Here is a 23,849-nt window from a genome sequence, read left to right on the forward strand (position 1 = left end):
TCAATGGTAAAGTGCCCAAGCAAAATACCTCGTAGTAGTTGCTACACACATCCAGAAACAGCACATGGTGTAACTGACTTTACCGCAATTTACTTTCCAGTTATTCTTCTGTGCAGCATTAGAATAATAGAGTGTATCCGACTTCCTCTGAACTACTTCACCATGGAAACAGGCGTAATTGGCATGTAAATGTATATGTGGTCACATGCTCAAATATATGCACCTCTCTGTAAGTTGCAGAAATGTAGAATGAAGTGTTTTTGCAGCTTTAATAGTCTCTTATTCTCAAACGACCAATTTGCCTGACACATTTGCCTGACACAAATCAAAAAGACAGCCATAATTCCTTAGACAAAGTCAGTCAAACAGCTCTGAGAGAATTTAAAAGCTCTCTCTAAACCAAATGAGAAACAGCTAGCAAGCGTTGAATGTTCTGTCATCGTGTAACTTCTTTCCTGACAGGTTTTGAGAGTGTGCTGTGAACTGCACATTAAACAAATTAGTAAAGCGGAGGTAGAATGATCTTGTCGTACCCAGGATGTGCAGCGCTCCATGGGAACGGGTGGTGCTGGCGTGGGAGCCCGAGGGCAGAGCCAGTTCAGGACTCAGGATGCTGCAGAGGGCCTGGATGTCCGAAGCAGAAGGCACACGGGCGTCTGCGATCACGGCGTTATAGCAGCACATTTCGCGTGTGGCAGGTAGGAACCTGGAAGAATAATGAAATTAGATGTCAAGGTACCAAAATTCCAGTAGTCGGTACCAATACCATAAAAATTTGATGATACTCTAAACCAATTTTGGTACCACAGAAAAATGTTTTAACAACTATCAACTATTATCTATTAACAACCATCTAGGCATAATTTTTATTATTAGTAGAGGCATATTATTATTACATAGAGCTAAATATACAGTACAACAGTAGCCTAATATAGTCTGTCAATTTCTTTGTTACACCAAACTTTTATTTTGACGGGTTGCTGTGAAGACCTTTGAGTGTCTGTGTGTTCATGATATGAACAACCGTTTTCTCAAATGAAACAGTAAATTCTCATGAAGTGATGGTTCGTGCGTTCCTCATATAGTGACACACTTGTCTGACTATCAGGACGAAATCAATCACCGACAGATCAGGCTGGGTTTACCCATTCTAGTGACACACGGCAGTTGGCAGAGACTACCAAGACAGTGAGCTAGTGTCACGTGTGTGTGTGTGTGTGCGCGTGTGTGTGTGCGCGCCGGAACATCGGCGCCCATCATTCACACAGAACAGCAGAACATGCAGGAGTAATATTTAAATAGTATTTTGCAGTTTGATATTCACATACACTAATATATATTTAGCTACAGTCTGGAGCCCTGCGCTTAGATTAACACGGAAGCGACTGAACGCAGCTGTGGAAACCAGATATACTCGGGAGCCGGTACTACCGTTACTACAGAAAGGCTGGTATCGTCACATTTTTTACATTTCAGTACCAACTTGGTACCGGAGTAACGGTACTTGTGACATCCCTAAGTGAAATGGCTTAAAATTTTTAGGTTTACGTTTTTAGGAACCTAAATGGCATGGTTATGTTGTCTGAACCTCACCTCCAGATGACATCATAGACAGGGTCCAAGCAGAGGCCGAAACCCTGGAGATCCTCCTGCTCTGAGTCATTGAAGGTGCGGCAGCTCCCGTCCAATTTGTTGATCAGTAGGCATCTGAAGGGAGGAGGCTCAGATACAGATGTTGGAACTAAACCTAGAAATCAAAATGGGAGTCAACAAAGATTTTAAAAGAAGACGACACATAGGCTCTTTAAACCACACAAGTGAATCAAGCAAGGGAACATACCGATGATGTGTTTGCTAGCAAAAATCTCGGAAGTGGCCAGGACATGGGAGTTGATTAGCGCCTCGTCGATTCTAAGGAAGGTTTGATCCCCACTGGCCCCAATCCATGTGGCCTTTCGGCCATACTTGGCGCCAATGTTAGGCATTGGAGAGGGCTTGGCGTTCCAGTAGGGCATGTCTAGGATGGGACGCCCTAACTGTCCTTTCTGTTGAGACAACATGAGATATATCCAGCTTAAAATCAGGCCAATATAAATAGATCTGTATTTGAGGACTGATGTTGGGGGAAACCGCTAACTTACTGAGAAACTCCCGAAGGTGAAGACCTGTCCATCCATGAGAAGCACTGCAGTGTGGTTACTGCCTGCTGTCACCTGAGTACTGGGGCCGGGCAGAGCTTGCACCAAAGTGGGAGACCCCCTGCGATATAAAATCAAAGAAGCCGTAAGCTGATCTATTTTGTTTGCAATCAGTTAAAATAAATCAATAAAAGTAAACAAAACAAAAAAAAAAAAAATGAAATGAAATGAAATACTTAAAGTAAATGAACAATTACAAAAATAATACAAATACATTCATTCAATTAAATTCATATTTTAAATATAATAAATCAAATTAAAAAAGTAGTCAAACAAAATATTAAAAATAAGTTTTAAAAAAATGGTTTAGTTTATTATTTTTATATTGATTCAATTTCTCTGTCTCTCTCTCTCTCTCTCTCTCTCTCTCTCTCTCTCTATATATATATATATATATATATATAAATTGACAAATTGAATCAATATAAAAATAATAAATTAAACAGATAATTAAAAAATATATATCATTAATTAAAAATAGGTATTAAAAAGTTAATTATTACAATGAATAAAAGATAAAAATTAAAATAAAATTAATGGCAATAAGTAAAACGAAATAAATAAATAAAAACATATACACATTGTAAGTTTTGGACTACTTTTAATGATACATTTAAGGTGGCTTACTTTTAGATTTTATTTATTTATTTTCAAATGATATTTTTGGAGCCACTGCAAACTTGACAACTGCATTCCCTTGAAAACCTAATTACCTAGAATTAACATCTCCATGTCCAAGTTGTCCATGTTGTCCATAACCGAAGGTGTAAACATCTCCATTCTCCATTAATACCACTGCAAAAACAGGTTTACCGTTACACAAACGAACACAGTACTTTACACTTGCCATATCATAAAACGGGAAGATCAAATATTGATCCAAAATAACGATGGGGAACATGAACAATGGCTTGCTTTAACGTTATCAAGGTTAGAAGAGAGATTCGCTCACCAGAGTGGTGGAAACCGCAGCTGACCTGCACAGCTCGCAGCTCACAGTCAAAGCGTACGGCCCCGGGAGGATATGTAGTGATCTTACTGGCATCTTTGTCCCCACGTTCACTGCTGCCATCTGTAACACAGAACAGACCGTGAGGTAAAGGGCAGACAAGGACAGCAAGAGACGAGATGGATGTCTTAAGACAGCAGGTGAAGCCGGGGACTGTTAACGACCTGGGAAGAGAAATGATCTGGTGCCTCAGAGGAAAGAAGAAAAACAGAGAAGAAGTGAAATATTGGCATGCATGGAGACTGGTGGAAGAGAATAAAGGCGAGGAGATAAACTGAACGGGAAGTTTTGATTGTACACATCCTCGAATGCTCTCTCTCAGGGGTTAGTAAAATAGATTTGGCATTGATTTGTGGCACAAACCCAATGAAGGAACAAGAAAAGTTGGCTCCTTTCACTCCAGACTGATTGAGATAGTGTAGATTTTTTAAATGTGCCTCCAACGAGTGCACAAATTAGGGCTGTGTAACAATATAGGCTAGAACCAGGTTTCATTTGGCCAGCATAGGAACATAACTGGGGTTGCCTGACATCAAAAAACGTAATCCCTAATCAGAGCTACCAAGTTTGCGCAATACGAAAATATCTGCTGTGTGTTTTACTTATTTTTCTCAACTTGGCAACTATGTGCACATGCTCTGTCTCCACCGTGGATAAAAGCACTGGCTTCCTGAAAACACTGGTAAGCTTGCAGTTTAGCAATCTCTAGTTTGATATTCTATTCACAGAGAAGTGTAATACATCAAATCGGTGTTCATTTACAGGGCTGAGAGAGATTGTGCATGTATAAATGCTGTGACGTCTGTGCCACGTATCTCTATTAACAGTGCCAGTTTAATTGCTTCAAAAACAGTGATGCTACCAACTCCTTTCTGAGAAAGATAAAGTAGCTCTTCAGTGGTTAAACTATTAAAAAAAAAAAATTCTCAGTTGCAGCTCTGAAATTGTTAAAAATGAATTCACTGACTTTACGATTCTTACGCCAAAAACTTTGCTAGATCAGATTATATCCTTTCATCCTTGGATAAAAGGGGTGCATCGTTTACTCTATATAGGCTGATTTCCTCCATCTCCTCTCTCTCTCATTTATTAAACAACAGCGGGAGTCAGATCTTTGGCTCACATTTGAAGATGAGACTTGGAACCAGATCCTGTCCGTGGTCTCAACTCATCTATTTGTGCATGTCATATTAAAATGTATTCATCGCAATTACTGGGCAAAAGTAATGTTGGCAAAAATCAAGCCTGGTGTTGATCCTCCATGTAATGGTAGCCATCATCCTGTAGTTTTAATACATAACCAATGTTTTGGATATGTCCATCCATAACTTATTTTTGACTATCAATCTTAAATTGTTTTTCCTTAGTGACCAAAAAAACACAAAAAAATAACACATTGAGTCTTGCCCTTTGGTTGCACTTTTTGGACTTCCTCCAAACGTTCAGCAAGTCAGTGACATTTTAAGTTAGATTGTGCATTCTCCTGCTATGGAAACAAAATTCCCCTCCATCCTTTGATGACTGTCTGAGAGATGTTATGAACTTCATTCATGTGGAAAAAAATAGGTATGCGATAAAGTGCAACACTGGTATATTTTCTGAAATCTGGGATCTATTCGTTACCTTTTTTCCTGAATATGTTAGTACTGTACTTATTCAAGAGTTTATCAACCTAAGCATTAAGATGTCATTATGACTGTGGCTTTAATCAGTTCAGAATCGTGAGATTATATGTATGGATACTTGTATGCATGGTCGTACATGCATATTCTTTATAGTTGTACGTTTTTGTTATTTTGTTGATTTATGTGCATAGACAAGTTTTTTTTTTTTTTTTTACTTATCCCATATATTCAATATATTCAATGCTTGAGATATTATGTGCGACATACTTTGTATTACACTATTTATTGAGTATTTTTATTACTTTTTTGAGGTGGGGGGTACATAAATAAATAATGAGGTAACACTTTATTTTGATAGTCCACTTTAGACCTTCTACTAACTATAAGCAACTTTGCAACTGCATGTCAACTAACTGTCATTAGAGTATTTGTAGACTGTCTGATTAATATTTAATAAAACTTTATTTTGTTGGTCCCCCAACAGACATTCTACTGACTATAAGTAAATTGGCAACTACAATTCAATTTATTCTACTAACCCGAACCCTAACACCTAACCATAACCTACCAGTCTACTGACAGTCTACTAATACTCTAAGGAGAGTTAGCTGACATGTAGTTGCAAAGTTACTTATAGTTAGTAGAATGTCTAAAGTGGACTATCAAAATAAAGTGTTACCAATAATGACATAAATAATAAAAACATTTTTATTTATGTGCAGGATTGGGAGCAAAAATATCCCATATGTTTAAAATATTGGGGGAAATTTTTTTTGTTTTGTGTCATTCCAAAACCTGTATGCTGTCATTTTAGTGGTTTATCATTGATCATTTACAAATATTAACTCCGATAATAGATAATACCCATTGTTAATTAGAATGATAATATTCCTCTTCCGCAGAATTGAATTTAGATTCGGGTTTAATTTCATAGAACATAGAAAGTCTACGCTAACATGATGATTGGATGTCTTTGAAAAACATGTTTATGGTGGGGTTTGTGTCATTTTTGGACCTTGGCAATTGTAGTCATAATAGACTAGGGGTGTCGCAATATCCTATATTTATGATATAAATATTGATGTCTTATTTTATTTTAATAAATGAAATACCAACTTTAATAATACTACACATAACCTGGTAAATAATCCAGTGCCCGTGACTAACTTTTTGACATGCCAACATGATAGGTGGCAGTATTGATAGGTAGCAGTATTGCACCCTAACACTAGTTACCATCCAAGATTAAAAAAAAGAAAGATGACGTCAACTACTGCTGCAGTAAATTATGTTGGAGGACATAACCAAATAAAGTGAGACACTCTATCTCCTGCTTTTATAAGTTAGTTCACCCAAAAATGAAATTGATGTCATTAATGACTTAACCTAATGTTGTTCGACACCCGTAAGACCTCCGTTCATCTTCAGAACACAGTTTAAGATATTTTATATGTAGTCCAAGAGCTATGCACACTATACTTTCCATGTCCAGAAAGGGACTATTATTGATTCATGATTCAGATTGCCAATGTAGTATTAATTCATGATTCGGATCTCCAATGTCACGGGATTTCAGCAGTTTGACACGCGATCCGAATCATGAATCATTACTGTTTGAATCTTTATATCAGGATTGAAAACAAATCCGGATGAGAAGAAAGTGCTGAATAAGGTCAAAGTTTTTGTTATTTTTGGACGAAAATGTATTTCCAATGCTTCAAGAGATTCTAATTAACTAACTGATGTCACATATGGACTACTTTGATGATGTTTTTATTCCCTTTCTGGACATAGTGTGCATACACTTGCATACGCTCTCGGACTAAATATAAAATATCTTAGGGTGTACTCATACTAGCCAGTTTGAACCGTGCCCGAGTGCGTTTGAACAACAAAGCGCAGTTCGTTTGACTAGTGTGAGTGCTCCAAACCGTGCCCGGGCGTGGCTCGATTAGCCGGCCCTGGCCCGCTTGGAAGTGGTGGGCCAGAGCACGGTTCAGTTGGACTCGGGCGCGGTTCGCATGCAGTGTGAGCGCTAACCGTGCTGGAGTCCGTAATCAAAGCTGCAAAGTCCTTGCTGCACTTCAGCTGGTTCGTTTCTGGACAATCGTACTCGGGCCCAGTTCATGGCAACCATGCCTAGTGTGAGTACACCCTTAAACTGTGTTCCGAAGATTAACGGAGGTTTTGCGGGTGAGGAACGACATTAGGGCATTAATGACAACAACTTCATTTTTGGGTGAACTAACACTTGAACAGACTGCTTTGTATGGAAAAGAGATGCATAAAAAGATGCAATTCTAGAAAAATTCCCTTTTTTCTCACAGATAAAATTTGAAAATATAATCTTAACTAATATTATAACATCAAATGGGCTAAGAACCCATAGAGATACGAAAGAGAGTAAATAATGAAATAACTTTTCGGTGAACAATTCCTTTTTTTTTGGGGGGGGGGGGGGGGGGGGGGGGGAAGAGTTCTGATATTGACCTAGATATTGGATTGGGTAAATAATAAAACCATTCAGATGGTGACTAAAATAACTACAAGGCATAAGGTTCTATTTATATTGGCCATGCACTAGGATTTATTTTAAGCCCTTGTTAAAACTTAAAAGCCTGCCAGAATTTTTTTATTTATTTTTTATTAACATGTGCTATTCAAGCTTTGGACACTGTTTTCCCAATAACAATTACCACAACATGACAATTCTCTAGTCTCAGTCTAGTTGAGGAAAATGATCCATTTGGTTTAATCGTAAACCTTAGCACTGATATTCTGATTGTTATAAAGCACTGAGCACAGCATACAACATATGGCCAATTGACTATTATGTTAGAAGAGAAAGAGGTAGTAAAGTTAAGTCTTTATTCTTTCACCAGAGAGGTAGAGGAAAAGATGCAGACAGAGAGATGTTATTGGGTCCAAAGAAAGCGGCAGAGTACAGCTTGTTGAAGGAAAGGAGATAGAAGGACGTAATGGGGCTCCAGGTGGAGTCTGTAGTGAAGACCGCAGTACCTTTGAGTCTCTCCCGCATTAGCTTAAAGGCCTGAAGGGGTCTTATTCTTGCTAGCACCTGCTCACGCTGGTTCATAAAAAGGGGACCAGGGAAAACAAGGGGGCCTATGGGGGGGAGAGAGAAACTTTCACATGCATGGGGAAGAGCATCTCACAAATGGAAAATAAAACATGGTATATTACACATGGTACATTATGAAAAAACAAGCGAGAAGGGAATTTCCACAAGCAACCCACTCCCACAGGAGACAAGCACACGTAAAGTAGAAGGCTGATCAGTCCGCATTAGAGTATTATTGAGTAGGTAATAATACTCCATCCTTGAACCCAGAGGAAAATATTATGGAAAATGTATGAAGTGCTGATAATCAAGGTTGTATATGACAGTGATTGGAGAATGGATTATGATTAGATGTTTTGTCGGTTGGGGTGGGGGGGTGGGGGTTAGTAACATCCACAGGGGCCTTTCTATGGCATTCTCGTGTCATGTTATGGTCCAAAAAATGTTTTGATGTAAAAATATTACGGCTGGACGATATACTTACAAACTTATAAATACAATTTAACAAAATGACCTCAAAAACCTTATTGTTTTAATAATATTTATATAGTAAATAAAAAAATAAAAATAAAAAAAAAAAAAATATATATATATATATATATATATATATATATATATATATATATATATATTTATACACACACACACACACACACACACACACACACACACACACACACACACACACACACACACACACACACACACACACACACACACACACACACACACACACACACACACACACATCAAAGTTTATTTATTTGCTATGACTTGTTAATTTTATTGTGTTGCTTAATTTAACACTACAGTTCAAACGTTTAGGGCCAGTAAGATTTTTTCTTAAAGACATTAATACACTGTATTATAAAATAAATATCTAAAATAAACAGATTTATACTTGTTTATAAATGTTCGTAAACATTTATAAACAATGTTTGACATACAAAAGACTTAATGTGTATTTGTTGAATGCTAACAGTATATTATGAAAAAAATATTTGCTTTCAATTATTAGATAGATCTGTAACTAATGAAGCTCCTGTGCTGTTCACACTGCTGTAAAAATAAGACCCGCTTCCAATACTTACCGGCCTAATGTAAAACATACTTTGTTTTTATATATATATATATATATATATATATATATATATATATATATATATATATATATATATATATATATATATATATTAGGGCCGGGACTCGATTAAAAAAATTAATCGAATAAATTAGAGGCTTTGTAATTAATTAATGGAAATTAATCGTATTTTAATTGCATATAAATATTTGACCTGAGAACAATGAGAAGTAATTTTTCACATGGGTTTTTAGTATACCATTGAATAATGACTGAATACATAAGCTCAATCAACAAAATATTGTTTATTTATTTCAATCCAGCAGACCAGTGCAATGTTTGCCATAAGTGTAGCAAAAGCATATTTGTGATATTTGAGGCTCGATGTGCTGCAGTGATACGCAAATTCCTTGTTGTATAGCTTGCACCAAACCATGCTCTTGTCGACGCTTCCATCCTTTCGTTTTTTTAAAACAAAATTTCCGATCCACGGGGCCAAGCAAAGCGGCCTCATCAGCTTCTTCGTTCATGTTTGTTGTTGTCGTGACTCGTGAGCGCTAGTTAGTGTTCCCGTATAATCGGTCCGCTGAAACTCATTCATTGAAAAATTTTGTTAATTTTAAAATTATGTTTGTTTTTTTTGTTTTTTTGCCTAATATATATTAGTTAGTTAAGCAACAAGTAACCTGGTTGTCTTAAAATGTTGATTTCATTGAAATAATACATTTGAGTTAATACAAAGAAGGAAATTGGTTTAATAAATAGAAACTCAAAATATCATTGTATCTGTACCACATAAATTAAAAAAATATTGTGATAAATCATGGAAATTTGGCAAGTTTCACTGCATTATTACAAATAAAACGCATTATGCTTAAATTACAATTCGCAATATGCTTAAAAGATCTTTTAATACTATTTGAATAAAGGGTGATGTCAATTCTCAAAAAAAATTCATTGTATTAACTCAATTTCTTTATTTTCAGTAAACTCAAAATTAAGGTAATATTTAATAAGTAACTTACTTATTACATTTTTTTAAGGTGTAGTTTTAGAAAGCAAGGATTCATTAAATTGATCAAAAGCGACAAAGGCATTTAAAATTTAACAAAAAAATCTATTCTAGTAAATGCTGTTCTTTGAACATTCTATTTATCAAGGAATCCTGAAAGAATTGATCAGTTTCCACAAATATATTAAGCAGCAAAACTTGAGCACCAAATCTGGATGATATTTGAAGGGGTGTGTGAAACTAAAGATTTTTAATAATGCTGCTTTGCCATTATAGGAATAAATAATATTTTAAAATATATTACAAGAGAAAACAGTTATTTTAAATTGCAAACGTATTTAACGATATTATTGTTTTTACCGTATTTTTGATCATAAATGCATCCTTTAAGAGTCTTTCAAAAACATAAATAATCTTACCAACCCCAAACATTCTCTCAAAAATATTTTGAATATTCTATATATCGCCCAGCTCTGGCTTTACACATTAAATACTATGAGCATTTGAAAAGCTGCATCATAGTGCAGTAACACGTAATATTTGGGAGAGGTGTGTGCGTCACACACGTGCCGGGTGTCTGGATTTATTCTGGGATCTGGTCGTGTAGGCATCCTACCTCGACCTTCCTCCAGCCGGTGCCGCCGGTTGATGCGCTGTCTCTTCTCCTCCTGTCGAATCTGGATGTGCTCCTCTATATTGACGCCTGGGGGAGGAGGGACAGGCACAGCTAAAATAACAGAGGTCCAGCACAGGCGGGGGCAAAAGAGGAGACAAACGAGAAACAACACAGGCAAGTGAATGATGAGCATGAGATGCAATGCAAGACAGTGAGAGACACGAGCAGCGAGATGATCCCAACAAAACACACATACACACAACAGTGCTACTTCACTAGGCAAATATACAGACAACATTGCCAAAGCAGCCAGTGACCAATGATCTCTATTAGGACTGGACAGTATGACAGCTGACGTTGTAGAAATTAGAGATGGACCAATATAGTTTTTATGAATGCTGTAATGCATATTATTATTTTGTTTGTGTCCAACAACAGATAGGATTTTTTTTTTAATTGTTGGTTTATTTTACCTCTTGACAAAAAACGAAATAAAAGTATTAAATTCATATTTTTTTCACATGGTTATTAAAGTCACCATAAAATCAAATTGGACAAATCTATTTTTATGGAATATTGCAGTATTAATTATAAATGATTTATCTACGCATGAAAGTATTTCAAATTTGCCCTTCAAATCTTTGATAAAAAATTATCCCCCCCCCCCCCCCCCCTCTCGTCTGATGTGTTTACTGGCGAAAGGAAGGGACATCCTGTCACTCACATGACATCAAAGCAATAGCAAACTGCAACCATCCAACGATCCAATCAAATTTATGTCACAATAGGGAAGAAAAGACTATCACAACTGGCTTTTCATGGTGAATAAATGATATTGTAAAAATGTTGTTTAATTTACAATTGTTGAATTTTCATTCTGCCCTTCCCTAATCTGAATATTTCATGCATGCAGACAATATGGTTCAACATTTGACAAGAAAATGGATCACAGACAGGAAAGGGATATGATATGATTTGATGGCTATGGAGCTGTACTGAATGTGCTTGGATGACAGCTCAGTACCTAAGAGCAGGTCCAGCGGTATCATTTCCTTCACAGCATCAAAGATTCCTCTTTGTCTGGCTTCCTGACCATCCAGCTCTCTGGCACAAGCCTTACAGCAGCCACATGACGAACAGCCAGACTCACCAGAGCCACAGCCACAAATCCTGCAAAGGAGAGATGCGCATAAAAGGTTAAGGACTACAATCGATGAACTGCAGTAGTGCTATAGCTATAGATGATAGGAAATATCAGAAGAAAAATTTAACTAATAACTACAATCTTGTTAAAGTATGATTTTTTCCCTTTCTTTTTTACTATAATTTAAAAAAAATACATTTAGTAGAATTTATTTGTGGTACTTTTACTTGAGTTGATTAAAAATAAAGTATTTAACTTGTCTACATAATTTTTTTTAAAGGTGTCATAACTGGCTTTTTTATGTTTTTATACTGTTGTATAAGGTCAACTAATGACATTCGTGTGTTTTTTACATTCAAAAACATCATAACTAATAATTAATAGGCTATTTTCTACACTGGTTTTGAGGCTCTCTCCTGAACGCTGGGTTTTGATGGGCGTGCAGCACTGGAGACTTGGAAGTAAACATTAATTCCTATGAAAGTTAATCTTCCAAAGGCACGAACTGAAAACGCGCCAGACTAAACACGCGCTGAGAACTACTGCCGCGAGCGTGGACGCGTTTAGCTCAGCTCTCATCACGAGAGCTCTTTCAGCTCATCACGATGCGTGTAATCTTACTCCTGCTGCATGTGCTGACACTTCCTCAGCGGCTAAATCACAATATATTGAACAGACACTTTCAGTTTTTAATTGTAGTGTCTGTTCTCTAACTGAACTGATTTTATAAAGATGAACGCCGATGGTGGGAAAGTAAAAGTGAATCAGTAGCGTTGGTTTTGGGAATGGCCTCACAGGGCAGCAAAGCATTCTGGGAATTGTAGTCTTTCAACCCCATAGAGACAAAAATACATTCTCAGTCTAGAAAGCATCAAATTCAAAAATAATTTCACATTTCTACTACATTAATGACCCAGTTTAAATACAGATTCATCTTCCCAGCACTGAAGTACCCCTTTAAAAATAAATGTAGAATCACACATTCCTAATATTAGGATCCAAAGGAAGCTTATGCAGCGACTGTGTTCTTCCACAATATCTTGCTATATTCTTCGACGTGTTTATTGCTGCTGGTTAGCGTGATCCGATGACTCGGTGGGCGGGGCTACGGGATTACACGTGCTTATTATTCTGTAAAGCGGTGTTTCGCCACTGGATGACGTCAGGATGAAGCACACGTTTTCTGGGCCTGATGTCTATAAAAGCTTTTCTTTCACTAACAAGGAAGTTTTTAGCTCTGAAACTTACAGGATGATATTATATTACCATGGCCTTATATATATCAAACGCTCAAGGGAAAGTTGATTTCTCCATTCATCACCCTTTTAACAAAAGTACAACAAAAAATACTGAATGTTCTAAACATTTGCAGTGAGAAAAATAAACGTAAAGAAATCGAGAGGTTTAAAGTTGATCTTTTCTCCAAACATTAAACACTGTTGTGCTATTTCAATACTGCAAAAATGAATGCATTTAAAAAAAATATATAGTTTAAGTACCAAATAAAAGCTATTTATTATTTTATTATTTTATGGTTAGCAAATAACATAATTTTTAAACATGACTTAAGGTGTGTTCACACTTTCACACAGTTTGGTTTGCTTGGTTCATTTGGTACAGATCAAAAGAAAGAAAGAAAAAAACATTTAGTTCTGGGCGTGTTCACATTGGCATTTTAACACCGAACTGAATGTTCAAAACCTTATCTGGTCTAGGTTAAATGCACTTGTTATGATGGTATTTTGACCAGTTGAGAACTCGTGAAGAGTTTATAAAATGTGTAAAAAGGAGTCAAAACAGTGTCAGGAATCCCTCCGTCACACACACAAGCATAGATATGCTGTGAGGAGACGCGGTTCTGATGCCTTTACCAAACTAGGATGGGCAACATCACAACTATGACCAGAACAAAACAGGTGTTTGAGCAAGGGTCGTTGTGCCGTTTTTGGTTCATTTACATGTCTTTGGTCCATGTCACCAAAGTTTGCATGGAAGCGAAGAAAGACCTATCTTTTCAGGCTCGCTATGCTTGTTAGGTGCGCACCAGGTTCAGCTGGCAGTATTCACACCATTTCAAATGAACCGCACTAACACAACAATCACACCAGGGTTTGTTTTAACATGCCAAGTGTGAACACACCCTTAATTTATTCTTACTTTTTGTCAATTTGAGAATGTATTATTTATAAGTAATTTTTGAACTAATAAGCATAAACATTATTAATTAACACTCTTTTTATGTCCCTTGTGGCTTGTTTAGTGCAATGAAAAAATACTGTATTCATGCAATTTCTTGCTCTGAGTCTGAAAGAAATGCTGTCAATAGCAGGATTATTGTGATTTAAGCGTTTGTGTGTTGTTTGTATTCTCTCACCCTCCTGGCACTCTGTCAGGTCGGCCACTGCTCACACAGCTGGCGCCGTACCCAGTGCAGTCTCCGCACACGGTGCACACCATACACTGGTCCAGCTTCCACTTGTGCATGCCTGGCTGACACATCATAGATTTCTCCTCCTTCTCGTCCAGCTCGTCCTCCAAGTCCTCATCCATTGCAGTGGCCATGTTCTCTACACCGAACGCTACGACAGGAAAACATCAAAAACATGCTTTCAGAAGAAGCTGACTGCACAACCGGACAGAGCCTACTGAAGTACGGATTGAAAATGGTAGTTATAGTCGGGCATGAATATTTCTGTCTTTCTATAAAACATTTATGTGCATGAATGTGAGAAAAAAATTTTCTGTAATAGGATTTATTTAAATGAGTTACATCAAAGCCAGCTTGTGATGTTTCTGCTCGTTGGCCTTCTAAATGTAAATCATATTTTTCCGAACTATATATATATGTAACACAGTTGTAACAATATAATAACATTATGTGTGAAATTATTTCTAAAATAAGTCATGTCAATTCAACTTCATACCAGGCATTTTTGATGCACCGAAATGAAAATTCTGGGCTGAAAAATTGAGATCCATGTGACAAAAAAATGAAACTTAAACTGACTTTAAATAATTATTATAAATGTTTTTATTTTTGTATAATTGTATTAACGTTAGACTTAATTAAATCCAATAATTGTATAAGCAAGCCAATAAAATAAAAACCAGCAGAAAACGGACCAGCTTGGACAAAAAATATATATTTTTTAATTTAAAATATATATATTAGGGCCGGGACTTTAACGCGTTAATTAAGATTAATTAATTACAGGACTTTAGCGCGTTAATTAATTTGGCAAAAAAAAAAATATATATATATAATTCATTCAGTTCTATGCAACTAAATGAGATTTAACAGATCTATTTTTCTAACAATTATCAAAATAATGTAGTCCAAGTTATTATTTTCAGATTATGTGAGCAGAGTGAAGAGAAAGAGAAGAGCAGTAAATGAGATTGTAGCAGAATTTTACCAGTTTTGCCCAGCACGGCTACTAGACCATGTCACAGCACAGTAGGGCTATTCCAAACAGAAACAAGTCTACTACAGAGAAATTTCATGTCGGCATGATATTTGAGAAGACTACCGCTTGACCGGAAAAGCAGTGTGTTTACATGGGCCGTGAGCAACAGAGCAGAGAACACACACAAGGAGCGCCAGATCAAAGTTACCTGCTCAGCCTGAGTTGTTTCAAAGTTGTGCATCTTTGGAAGCAAAGCCACTCGCAAAGTAGTTTTAAAAAAATGATGTGGAAGAGTGAAACCTGAGCACTGAACACTGAGGGGCGGGCATATATTTTCAGCTCATAATTTCCTCTTTTGGACAAGACAATAGTTTTCATCAGCCAAAATTTTGGTGCATCCCTATTGATGAGTAGGGTATATAGGCCTATAGACAACACACTATTTTATTCAAAGTTAGGAAGTAACATGCATCATTTCTGCAGTTCAATTTATTTTTATTTAACATGAAATTTAATAAAAACAATGACTTAAAGGGACACTCCACTGTTTTTAGAAATTGGGCTTATTCAACTTCTTTCCTACATTTAGATATGTAGACAAATGCATTTTTGTCTCAGTGCATGCAATGTTTTAGTTTGGCAGGGTCGCACTAGCTTAGCTTAGCATAATGAATGGAATTCTATGTTGCCAGCTAGCATGCACAGAGTAAAAGTGAATAAAAATAAAATAAAAAAATAACCTAATTACTTCTTGTGGCCTGCATACTCACAACAAGTACAAATTGCAATGCAGATTAAGACTAGGGGATTTCCTAGGCAGATACTGACTTAATTATCATCACTTTTGGATTTGGATCACTTTACTCGGGACATGCTAGCTGGCAACTAATGAAGCTCCTGTGCTGTTCACACTGCTGTAAAAAAATAAGACCCGCTTCCAATACTTACCGGCCTATACACACACACACACACACACACACACACACACACACACACACACACACACACACACACACACACACACACACACACACACACACACACACACACACACACACACACACACACACACACACACATATAGTCTAACAGATAATTAATGCAAATAAACTTTTATACCAATACATTAAAAAAAAAAAAAAAGATTTTGATATAAACAATGTATATATAAACAATAATCTACATGGATTGGGATTTTAAATTGAGATTTTACTGTGGCTGGAGATACTAAGCACAGCACTAGTTGGTAAAAATAACTAGTTGTTTAATATACTGTCAAACAATACAAATAAAAACTACACAAAAGCTCCATTTCCCACATTTGGAAAATGTATGCAATTTAGCATTATACCTATCATTTCATTTGGTGCAACTTTCAAAGGAGTAACTTGTGGATAACTTAGTAAAGGATAACTTGTGTGTAATTGTACATTTTTATGTTTGGGTTGATTAAGCGGTTCTCACCTTTCCCTGCCTGGTTCATGGCTCCAGTGTCTCGACCACACTGGCCCTTGTTGTTTACTCCAAATGTCCACACCTCCCCACTCTTAGTCAGGACACAAGTGTGAGCTTTTCCCATGGCTACCTGAGTTACAAAGTGTCCCTTCAGATCCGACACCTGACCTGCAAGTCAAAAATTAATTATGGAAAAAATTACTCATGCATGCTAATAAATCTCTCATAACATTTTATAATAAAGCAGCTATGAAAAGAATGATACTCAATTTAACCATGATTTAAAGGTCCTGTTCCTCGCGATTCCATCTTTCAAACTTTAGTTAGTGTGAAATATTGCTGATAGAGCATAAATAATACCTGTAAAATTATAAAGCTCAAAGTTCAATGCCAAGCGAGATATTTTATTTAACAGAAGTTCCCTTTCAAAGCCTACAGCGAACGGCCGGTTTGGACTACACCCCTGCACTTCCTTCAGGAATGACGTCACTAGAACTGTTTTTTGACTAACCCTCCGCCCACAAGAACACGCAAAATAGGGGGCGTGGTGTTGTTGCTCTCCCATGTGGAGAAGAGCGCGCATTCACCGCTTGCATCCCCCCGTTATGGTAAGAGGCAGGACCTTTCCGGGCAAAGTGCGCTAAGTTGCTGTCCAATCACAACACGGGAAGCGCTGGCCCAATCAGAACTCGTTACGTGTTTCTGAAGGAGGGACTTCATTGAAGTCATCAGGCCGTTTTTAGGACAGAGGAAACAGCGCTGTACAGATAAGTAAATTGTGTAAAAAATACTGTTTTTTTACACGCGAAACATGAACTCATGTTATATTGCACACTGTAAACATAATCAAAGCTTCGAAAACACACGAAGAACGGGACCTTTAAGGTATGCAAATTTAAACAAATTCTATCTGCAAGAAACAAAATTGGTTACATTGCTCTGTAATGTCAAGGATGATGTGTTCTCGTATTAACTGTGATTACAACGAGATGGTAGGCAAATTCGGTACATTTTGTGTTAAATTGTCTGTTATCACAAATAATATAGGGCCTTTATGATTTCAGAGATGCAGAAAACACAGAACCCAGTCGTAAAAATGGAACTACAATATAATGTGAATTGTCAAATTGTGGATAAATATATAAAAAGTAAGGTTGAAACAAAATATGTCATTTAAATATGAACTCTGTATGTTCCGCGTGAACGAGAGGTGCAGCTTTGTCTACTACACATACATCGCCATATCTAGGGTTGGGCTATCTACCAGGAGACACGATTAACCGGTAGTGATTTTGGACTATCGTCTTTATTGCGGTTACACTCACATGACGTCGCTTTGCACAACAGAAAACACGGAATAAATCTGTTAAAAAAACACAAAAATAATTATTTTATATTTCCCTACTGTTGCATATTTTTTTATTGTCAAATTTTAGAGGGGGGCAAGAAATCAAGTTGTCTGAGTTCAACTGATTGGATGTGGTTTTTAAATATTAAAATGGAATCCAGAAAAATTTAAACTGAAAACACAGAATGTTGAAAGAATAAAATTGTTTTTTTCTCATACAAATTTTAAGTGTTTTTATGACAAAAAAAATAAGAAGGAAAGGAACTGAATTTGGGTAAAAAAAAAAAAAAAAAAAAAACTTTTTCATAAGGCTACATAGTTTAGAGTTTGAATATGCAGCAAGAGGTACAGTATTTGCGTACCCTCACAACGTGTCTACACCGGTGCGACGGGACAAAAAACAATATAACCCGTCATCTTGTCTACACTGGATGCAGCACGACATGACAAATCCTGACAGTAAACTGACGCCTCGTTCTATTTATGATGTAGTGACATGAATGCATTGCAATGGTGTTCCTAGTCCAGTGTAGACAGCTTCCAGCTGTTGCGGCACGATGCATCAATGGACGCACCCGATATAGACGGTTGTGATATCTGCTTCAGGTGTTTGTTTGTTTTAAGAAATATGACAAAATAAATTATGATACCGATTATGTAGAGCATCACGAATATTTGCTATATCAGCAAAAGTTAAGCTGGCAGAAATCCCTTTTTTTTTTTTTAAGAAGAAAATAAACAGTTTATGTACATAGTCTGAACATCCAAATATGGAGTTTTCTAAATATATTCCCTTTTGTGAATGTGGATCATTTACTGGCTCTAAATAATCTCTCCCACAGGCACAGATATATGGTTTTACAGACAGCAATATGATAGGCCATCACTTCTTTCCTGCCATCTTTAACAGACACTTACAGGTACTGTCGCTGTAAATGGCATCCTTGCCAAACATGTAGAGCTCTCCATCTTTAGTGACAATGCTGCTACTCCCATTGTTGCAGGCCGTGTAGATGGCAGTCTTGGTCTCGATTTTGATCATCTTCTTGGGTTTGTAGGGCTTTGGCTGTCTCCTGCTCTTTGCTAAAGACAGACACCATCATAACAGGTTGATCGTCCATATGCTAAAACATCATTATCTCAGATCAAGTATGTGCATGATAGTAATTCCTGTCATACTTGATTCTCCATCCTCCCCTTTGCTGGCAGAGCCCGTGAAGAAGACACTCCCATCCTCAGCCACCAGCAGGGCGTGGGAGCCGTCATGGCCTACTGAGAACTGCACAAACTTGGGTGACTTGGTGACTGGCAGCTCCATCCACTTCCCAGCCGATGGTCCCCCCTGCTTGATACCGAGGCTCTGATATTTTCCAGTATAGTAGATCTGCATCAGTGGAGAGGAAGGCAATAATCATTTTTACATCTCCTCCTAGTTCATTACCAAGCCGGTGTTCAATGGCACAAACAAATACATCTGTCAGATAACTGAAATTAACCGGTGAAATGGCACTTAAGGACTGTTTTACAGACTCTAGTTAAGCTGTGACAGGACAACTATTTTGCAATAAGGCATATAACTGCATAATAAGACAATAACTGCGTTTTATTGGCCTATTAAAGGGATATTTTACATAAATATGCAATATCCATCATTGATTACCGTACGCACCTTCATGTCATTCTAAAAAAATGTTTTGCTTCTTAAAAAAAAAAACGAATGGAGATGTTAAGCCTTGTTTATCCTTTTGCCTGTCTCCACACCGCAAGCCTCCGCTGACTGAGCGCGCTCCTCTCCAAAGGAATGAGTTCTTTATACTTAACACGCTCAACCGTTTTACTACTACTTTTTGAAGCGACGGGGAAACTTCGAGTAATTGTTCTCTTAACCATCAGGAAGCAGCGGTAAGTAGTAAGGTATACACATGACAATGTTCCTTTTTTATTATACTTAACCAAACACACCCTACAAAAGAACCAAAGAATCGTGTAAAATCCAGTAAACCTTGAGATTATTACTTGTGATATTAGAACCAAATATATGACTATAAGAACATTTGTATGAAGCTAAATGAAATGCGCAATGCGTTCCTGCGCGTTTCACAATGAGATCAATTTTGCTGTGCGCACCTTGGCCCTTTTGCGGATGCTCAGAGTAAAAACCAAGCTTTAGGCAGGATTAAAGCGGCCCTAAATATTGAAATAAAATCAATAAAACTATATGGATTAGTGCTACTGTGAGAATGTGCAGACTGTTATTTAAAGCTATGGTAGGAAATCATATGGTAGGTCTCCAAAGCAAAAAACATAATTTTATACTGAATTGATCAAAAACAATGAGAATGTCCCCTATTTAAACTCAAGTAACTAAGATACTGTACAGTTACTCAAAAAGGTTGGCGTTAGTTCCTGTAAAGTGTCAACCATTTTGTGAACATCCAAATAAAATAAAAAAGCCAAATCATTCAGTCCTAAATAAAGAGTTCGAACTCAAAAAAATCAATACATTTGTAGATTTTCCTGCTTTTAGTTATTTAGTAACACTTTACAATAAGGTTGTATTAGTTAACATGAACTAACCATAAACAACACCTCTGTTCAGCATTAGTTCATCTTTGTTATTACATGGCTCTGTGAAATACTTGATTCTGATTGGTCAAGCGCGCATTCCAGCGGTATGTTATTTCCAGATAACAACCGCTCATACGGGTACTACGTATGAGTAATGAAGTGAGTGACAATGCGATCGCAAATGAACAAACAAGTGAACATGACACACGAGCATATTCAAGCAAAAGCCAGCATATATAGTTCTCTGCTAATGTCCGTCCTGACTCCTGTGTGTCGTGTGTTTTGAATAATGACGGGCACTGAGCGAGCGCTCTCTTCTCATCATCAATAGTAGACACACCCCTTACCTGCCGATTGGCTACAAGTTTGTTGTTGGACTCGGCCGGAGTCAGTTTTGTAAAACGGTTTTGAAATAACACTTACCCCACCTTTAACTAATGTAGTTAACTAATGTTAACTAATGAACCTTTTGTAAAGTGTTAACAATTATTTTTATTTTGCACTCAGCAACAAAATGACACCTTTATTCCGGTATTTCTTACTATAACAAATCCCAGAGAAAAATTAAATACCGTATGTCAGTTTGCAGCCTTAGGCAGGATGTTACCACTGCAAACATGAATGGTTAACAGTGGTTCCATACCTCAAAAAAGACTACGCAGCACCATAAATGCCTTTTTAAAATGACTCATTTCAAGCCTTCTGAAGTTTGTGCAAATGCCCTTTAACTCAATATTATTTTTGCAATTTGAATATGTGCCTCGCAAGGACAAATGATGCTTGGTATCATTCAACAAATCTGACGTGTCTTGTATTTGACATACGTGAAAAATCTTTGGTACAAATACATAACGTATTAATATATGAACATTAATTATATTAATAAAATACTCCAAAAAAAATATTAATAATATATAATCTGTTTAAAATGAAAGTTGTATATATAATAAAATTAATTAATTTTATGACCACTGAAAGTTGAAGTGAATAACACTGATTATCTCTTCATCACGGCACCTGTTAGTGGGAGGGATATATTAGGCACAACTGAAAATGTTGTCCTCAAAGTTGATGTGTTAGAAGCAGGAAAAATGGGCAAGCGTAAGGATTTGAGTGAGTGTGACAAGGGCCAAGTTGTGATGGCGAGACGACTTAGTCAGAGCATCTCCAAAACTGAAGCTTTTGTAGAGTGTTCCTGGTCTGCAGTGGTCAGTTTCTATCAAAAGTGGTCCAAGGAAGGAGCAGTGGTGAACCGGCGACAGGGCCAAGGCTCATTGATGCACGTGGGAAGCGAAGGCTGGCCCGTGTGGTCCGATCAAACAGACGAGCTACTGTAGAAGTTAATGCTGGTTCTAACAGAAAGGTCTCAAAATACACAGTACGCCACAGGTTGTTGCGTAAGTGGCTGCATGGCCACAGACTAGTCAGGGTGCCAATGCTGACTCCTGTCCACTGCCGAAAGTGCAAACAGTAGGCATGTGAGCATTAGAACTGAACCACGGAGCAATAGATGAAGGTGGCCTGGTCTGATGAATCACATTTTCTTTTAAATGTGGATGGCGAGGTACGTGTGCATCGATTACCTGGGGAACACACGGCTCCCTATGGGAAGAAGGCAAGCCAGTGGAGGCAGTATGATGCTTTGGGAAATGTTCTGCTGGGAAACCTTGGGTCCTGTCATCCGTGTGGATGTTACTTTGACACCTACCTAAGGATTGCTGCAGACCATGTTCACCCTTTCATAGAAATGGTATTCCCTGGTGGCTGTGTCCTCTTTCAACAGAATAATGCGCCCTGCTATAAAGCAAAAATGGTTCAGGAATGGATTGAGGAGCATGACAACGAGTTAGAGGTGTTGACTTGGCCTCCAAATTCCCCAGATCTCAGTCCAATCGAATATCTGTGGATGTCCTGAACAAACAAGTCCAATTCATGGAGGCCCCACCTCACAACTTACAGGACTTAAAGGGGTGATTAATTAAGAAATCAAATTTTCCTTGAGCTTTTGATATATAAAAGGTCATTGTAATATAAGAATATCCGCTAGGTTTTAGAGCTGAAAACTTCCTTGTTAGTGCAAAGAAAAACTTTTATAGACACCAGGCCCAGAAAACGATTGTGAGCTTCATTCTTATGTCATAGCGCTACGAAACATACATCTACAGCTTCTATCTGATACTAATAGTAGGAATGTGTGGTTAAACGTTATTTTTAATGAAGTTCCAGGTCACGTGGGGAAGACATGTTCACTTCAGTTCACTGCAGGATCATTTGTAAACTTATCTCCGGCCGATGCTGGATTTGGATCCGACAGGAATGGTGCAACAAACTTATGTGAGTAAAACGTGTTTTTATATGTAATAGTACTGCATTGCAATACTACTGTTTTGCTTATGTGTACGTGTCTAACAGAGCATACCTTTAGTACGCTGGACTCAGACACCTATGGGCCAGGGCTCGCAAAGCCCAGCAGGCCGATCAATCTCATTATATTCCGTTCTTGAGCTGTGCTGTTGTCTCTCTCGACTTGACATTTGAAGGACGGCGCACGCAGGTGTGTGGGCATTTGTTTGAAATTGAAGGCGTTTGTCCAAAGCACTTTTTACTTCAATTGCACCTGACAGAAGAATTTTCTGAGATGATTATTACACTTTACAACAAATAAATAGCTTTTATAAAACCGTATAAGTCCTGGTGGCCGTTGAGAATTGCTATGGCAACCAGGAACTCATTCCAGTTGTTGGAGAGCACAACGTTGACATTTCAGATGCGGCAGACACACATGTGGCATGTCACAAAATGATTCCGATTGAAAGTCAGCACACGTAAACCCCAGATCGGTTTAGATAACGTCTCACATCAAGAGTGAAAATCCACTGAATCTTTCAATCGGAATCACAAAAAAGTGTGCGTTTAGTACTCGAGACTGGAAGAACACAGTAAACTAATTCTGTATTGCACAAGGTGCAAACAACCTTAATCTAGTCAAGGTTTCCATATTTGGGAAGCTTCTTTAAAATACATTTTCCCTGAAGCAAACCCAGCGGTTTATAGCTGCATCCATGTTAGCACGTCACATTTGATGTGGTAATTTCAGACTAGGCATATACACAGGTTCGAGCACCTAATAAGGTGCTTTATATACACAGGTCAAGCATCTTATTTGTTTAAAGTGTTTGCAAACCATATGTTATTGCACTTCTGTTCATATAGCAGCACTTTTAAATTAAAAGTATGCAATACACTACATTTGTATTCATTATTGAATTGTGTGCATACTACGATTAATTGCAGAAAATCATGTGAT

At 37.3% G+C, this 23,849-nt stretch overlaps 1 protein-coding gene across 17 annotated transcripts in view; it reads right to left on the bottom strand.

Annotated features, from left to right (window-relative positions):
• The window catches only part of mycbp2 (MYC binding protein 2), a 138,867-nt gene that overhangs the window by 62,055 nt on the left and 52,963 nt on the right, over nt 1-23,849 (bottom strand). For 13 of the 17 annotated variants that reach the window (XM_067443302.1, XM_067443318.1, XM_067443316.1 and 10 more), the window contains exons 12-24: nt 19,154-19,358; nt 18,893-19,057; nt 16,636-16,794; nt 14,139-14,343; nt 11,645-11,790; nt 10,621-10,731; nt 7,851-7,955; nt 3,151-3,270; nt 2,912-2,993; nt 2,142-2,259; nt 1,841-2,045; nt 1,594-1,747; nt 534-706 (exon numbers count right to left, since the gene is read on the bottom strand). In XM_067443302.1, the coding sequence (XP_067299403.1) occupies nt 534-706; nt 1,594-1,747; nt 1,841-2,045; nt 2,142-2,259; nt 2,912-2,993; nt 3,151-3,270; nt 7,851-7,955; nt 10,621-10,731; nt 11,645-11,790; nt 14,139-14,343; nt 16,636-16,794; nt 18,893-19,057; nt 19,154-19,358 (1,948 nt within the window). The remainder of the gene's footprint in view (nt 1-533; nt 707-1,593; nt 1,748-1,840; nt 2,046-2,141; nt 2,260-2,911; nt 2,994-3,150; nt 3,271-7,850; nt 7,956-10,620; nt 10,732-11,644; nt 11,791-14,138; nt 14,344-16,635; nt 16,795-18,892; nt 19,058-19,153; nt 19,359-23,849) is intronic. The other 4 variants (XM_067443319.1, XM_067443303.1, XM_067443308.1 and 1 more) reach the window with 3 other exon arrangements.

Source organism: Pseudorasbora parva, chromosome 5 (assembly GCF_024679245.1).
Source record: "Pseudorasbora parva isolate DD20220531a chromosome 5, ASM2467924v1, whole genome shotgun sequence".
Classification (NCBI taxonomy): Eukaryota; Metazoa; Chordata; class Actinopteri; order Cypriniformes; family Gobionidae; genus Pseudorasbora; species Pseudorasbora parva.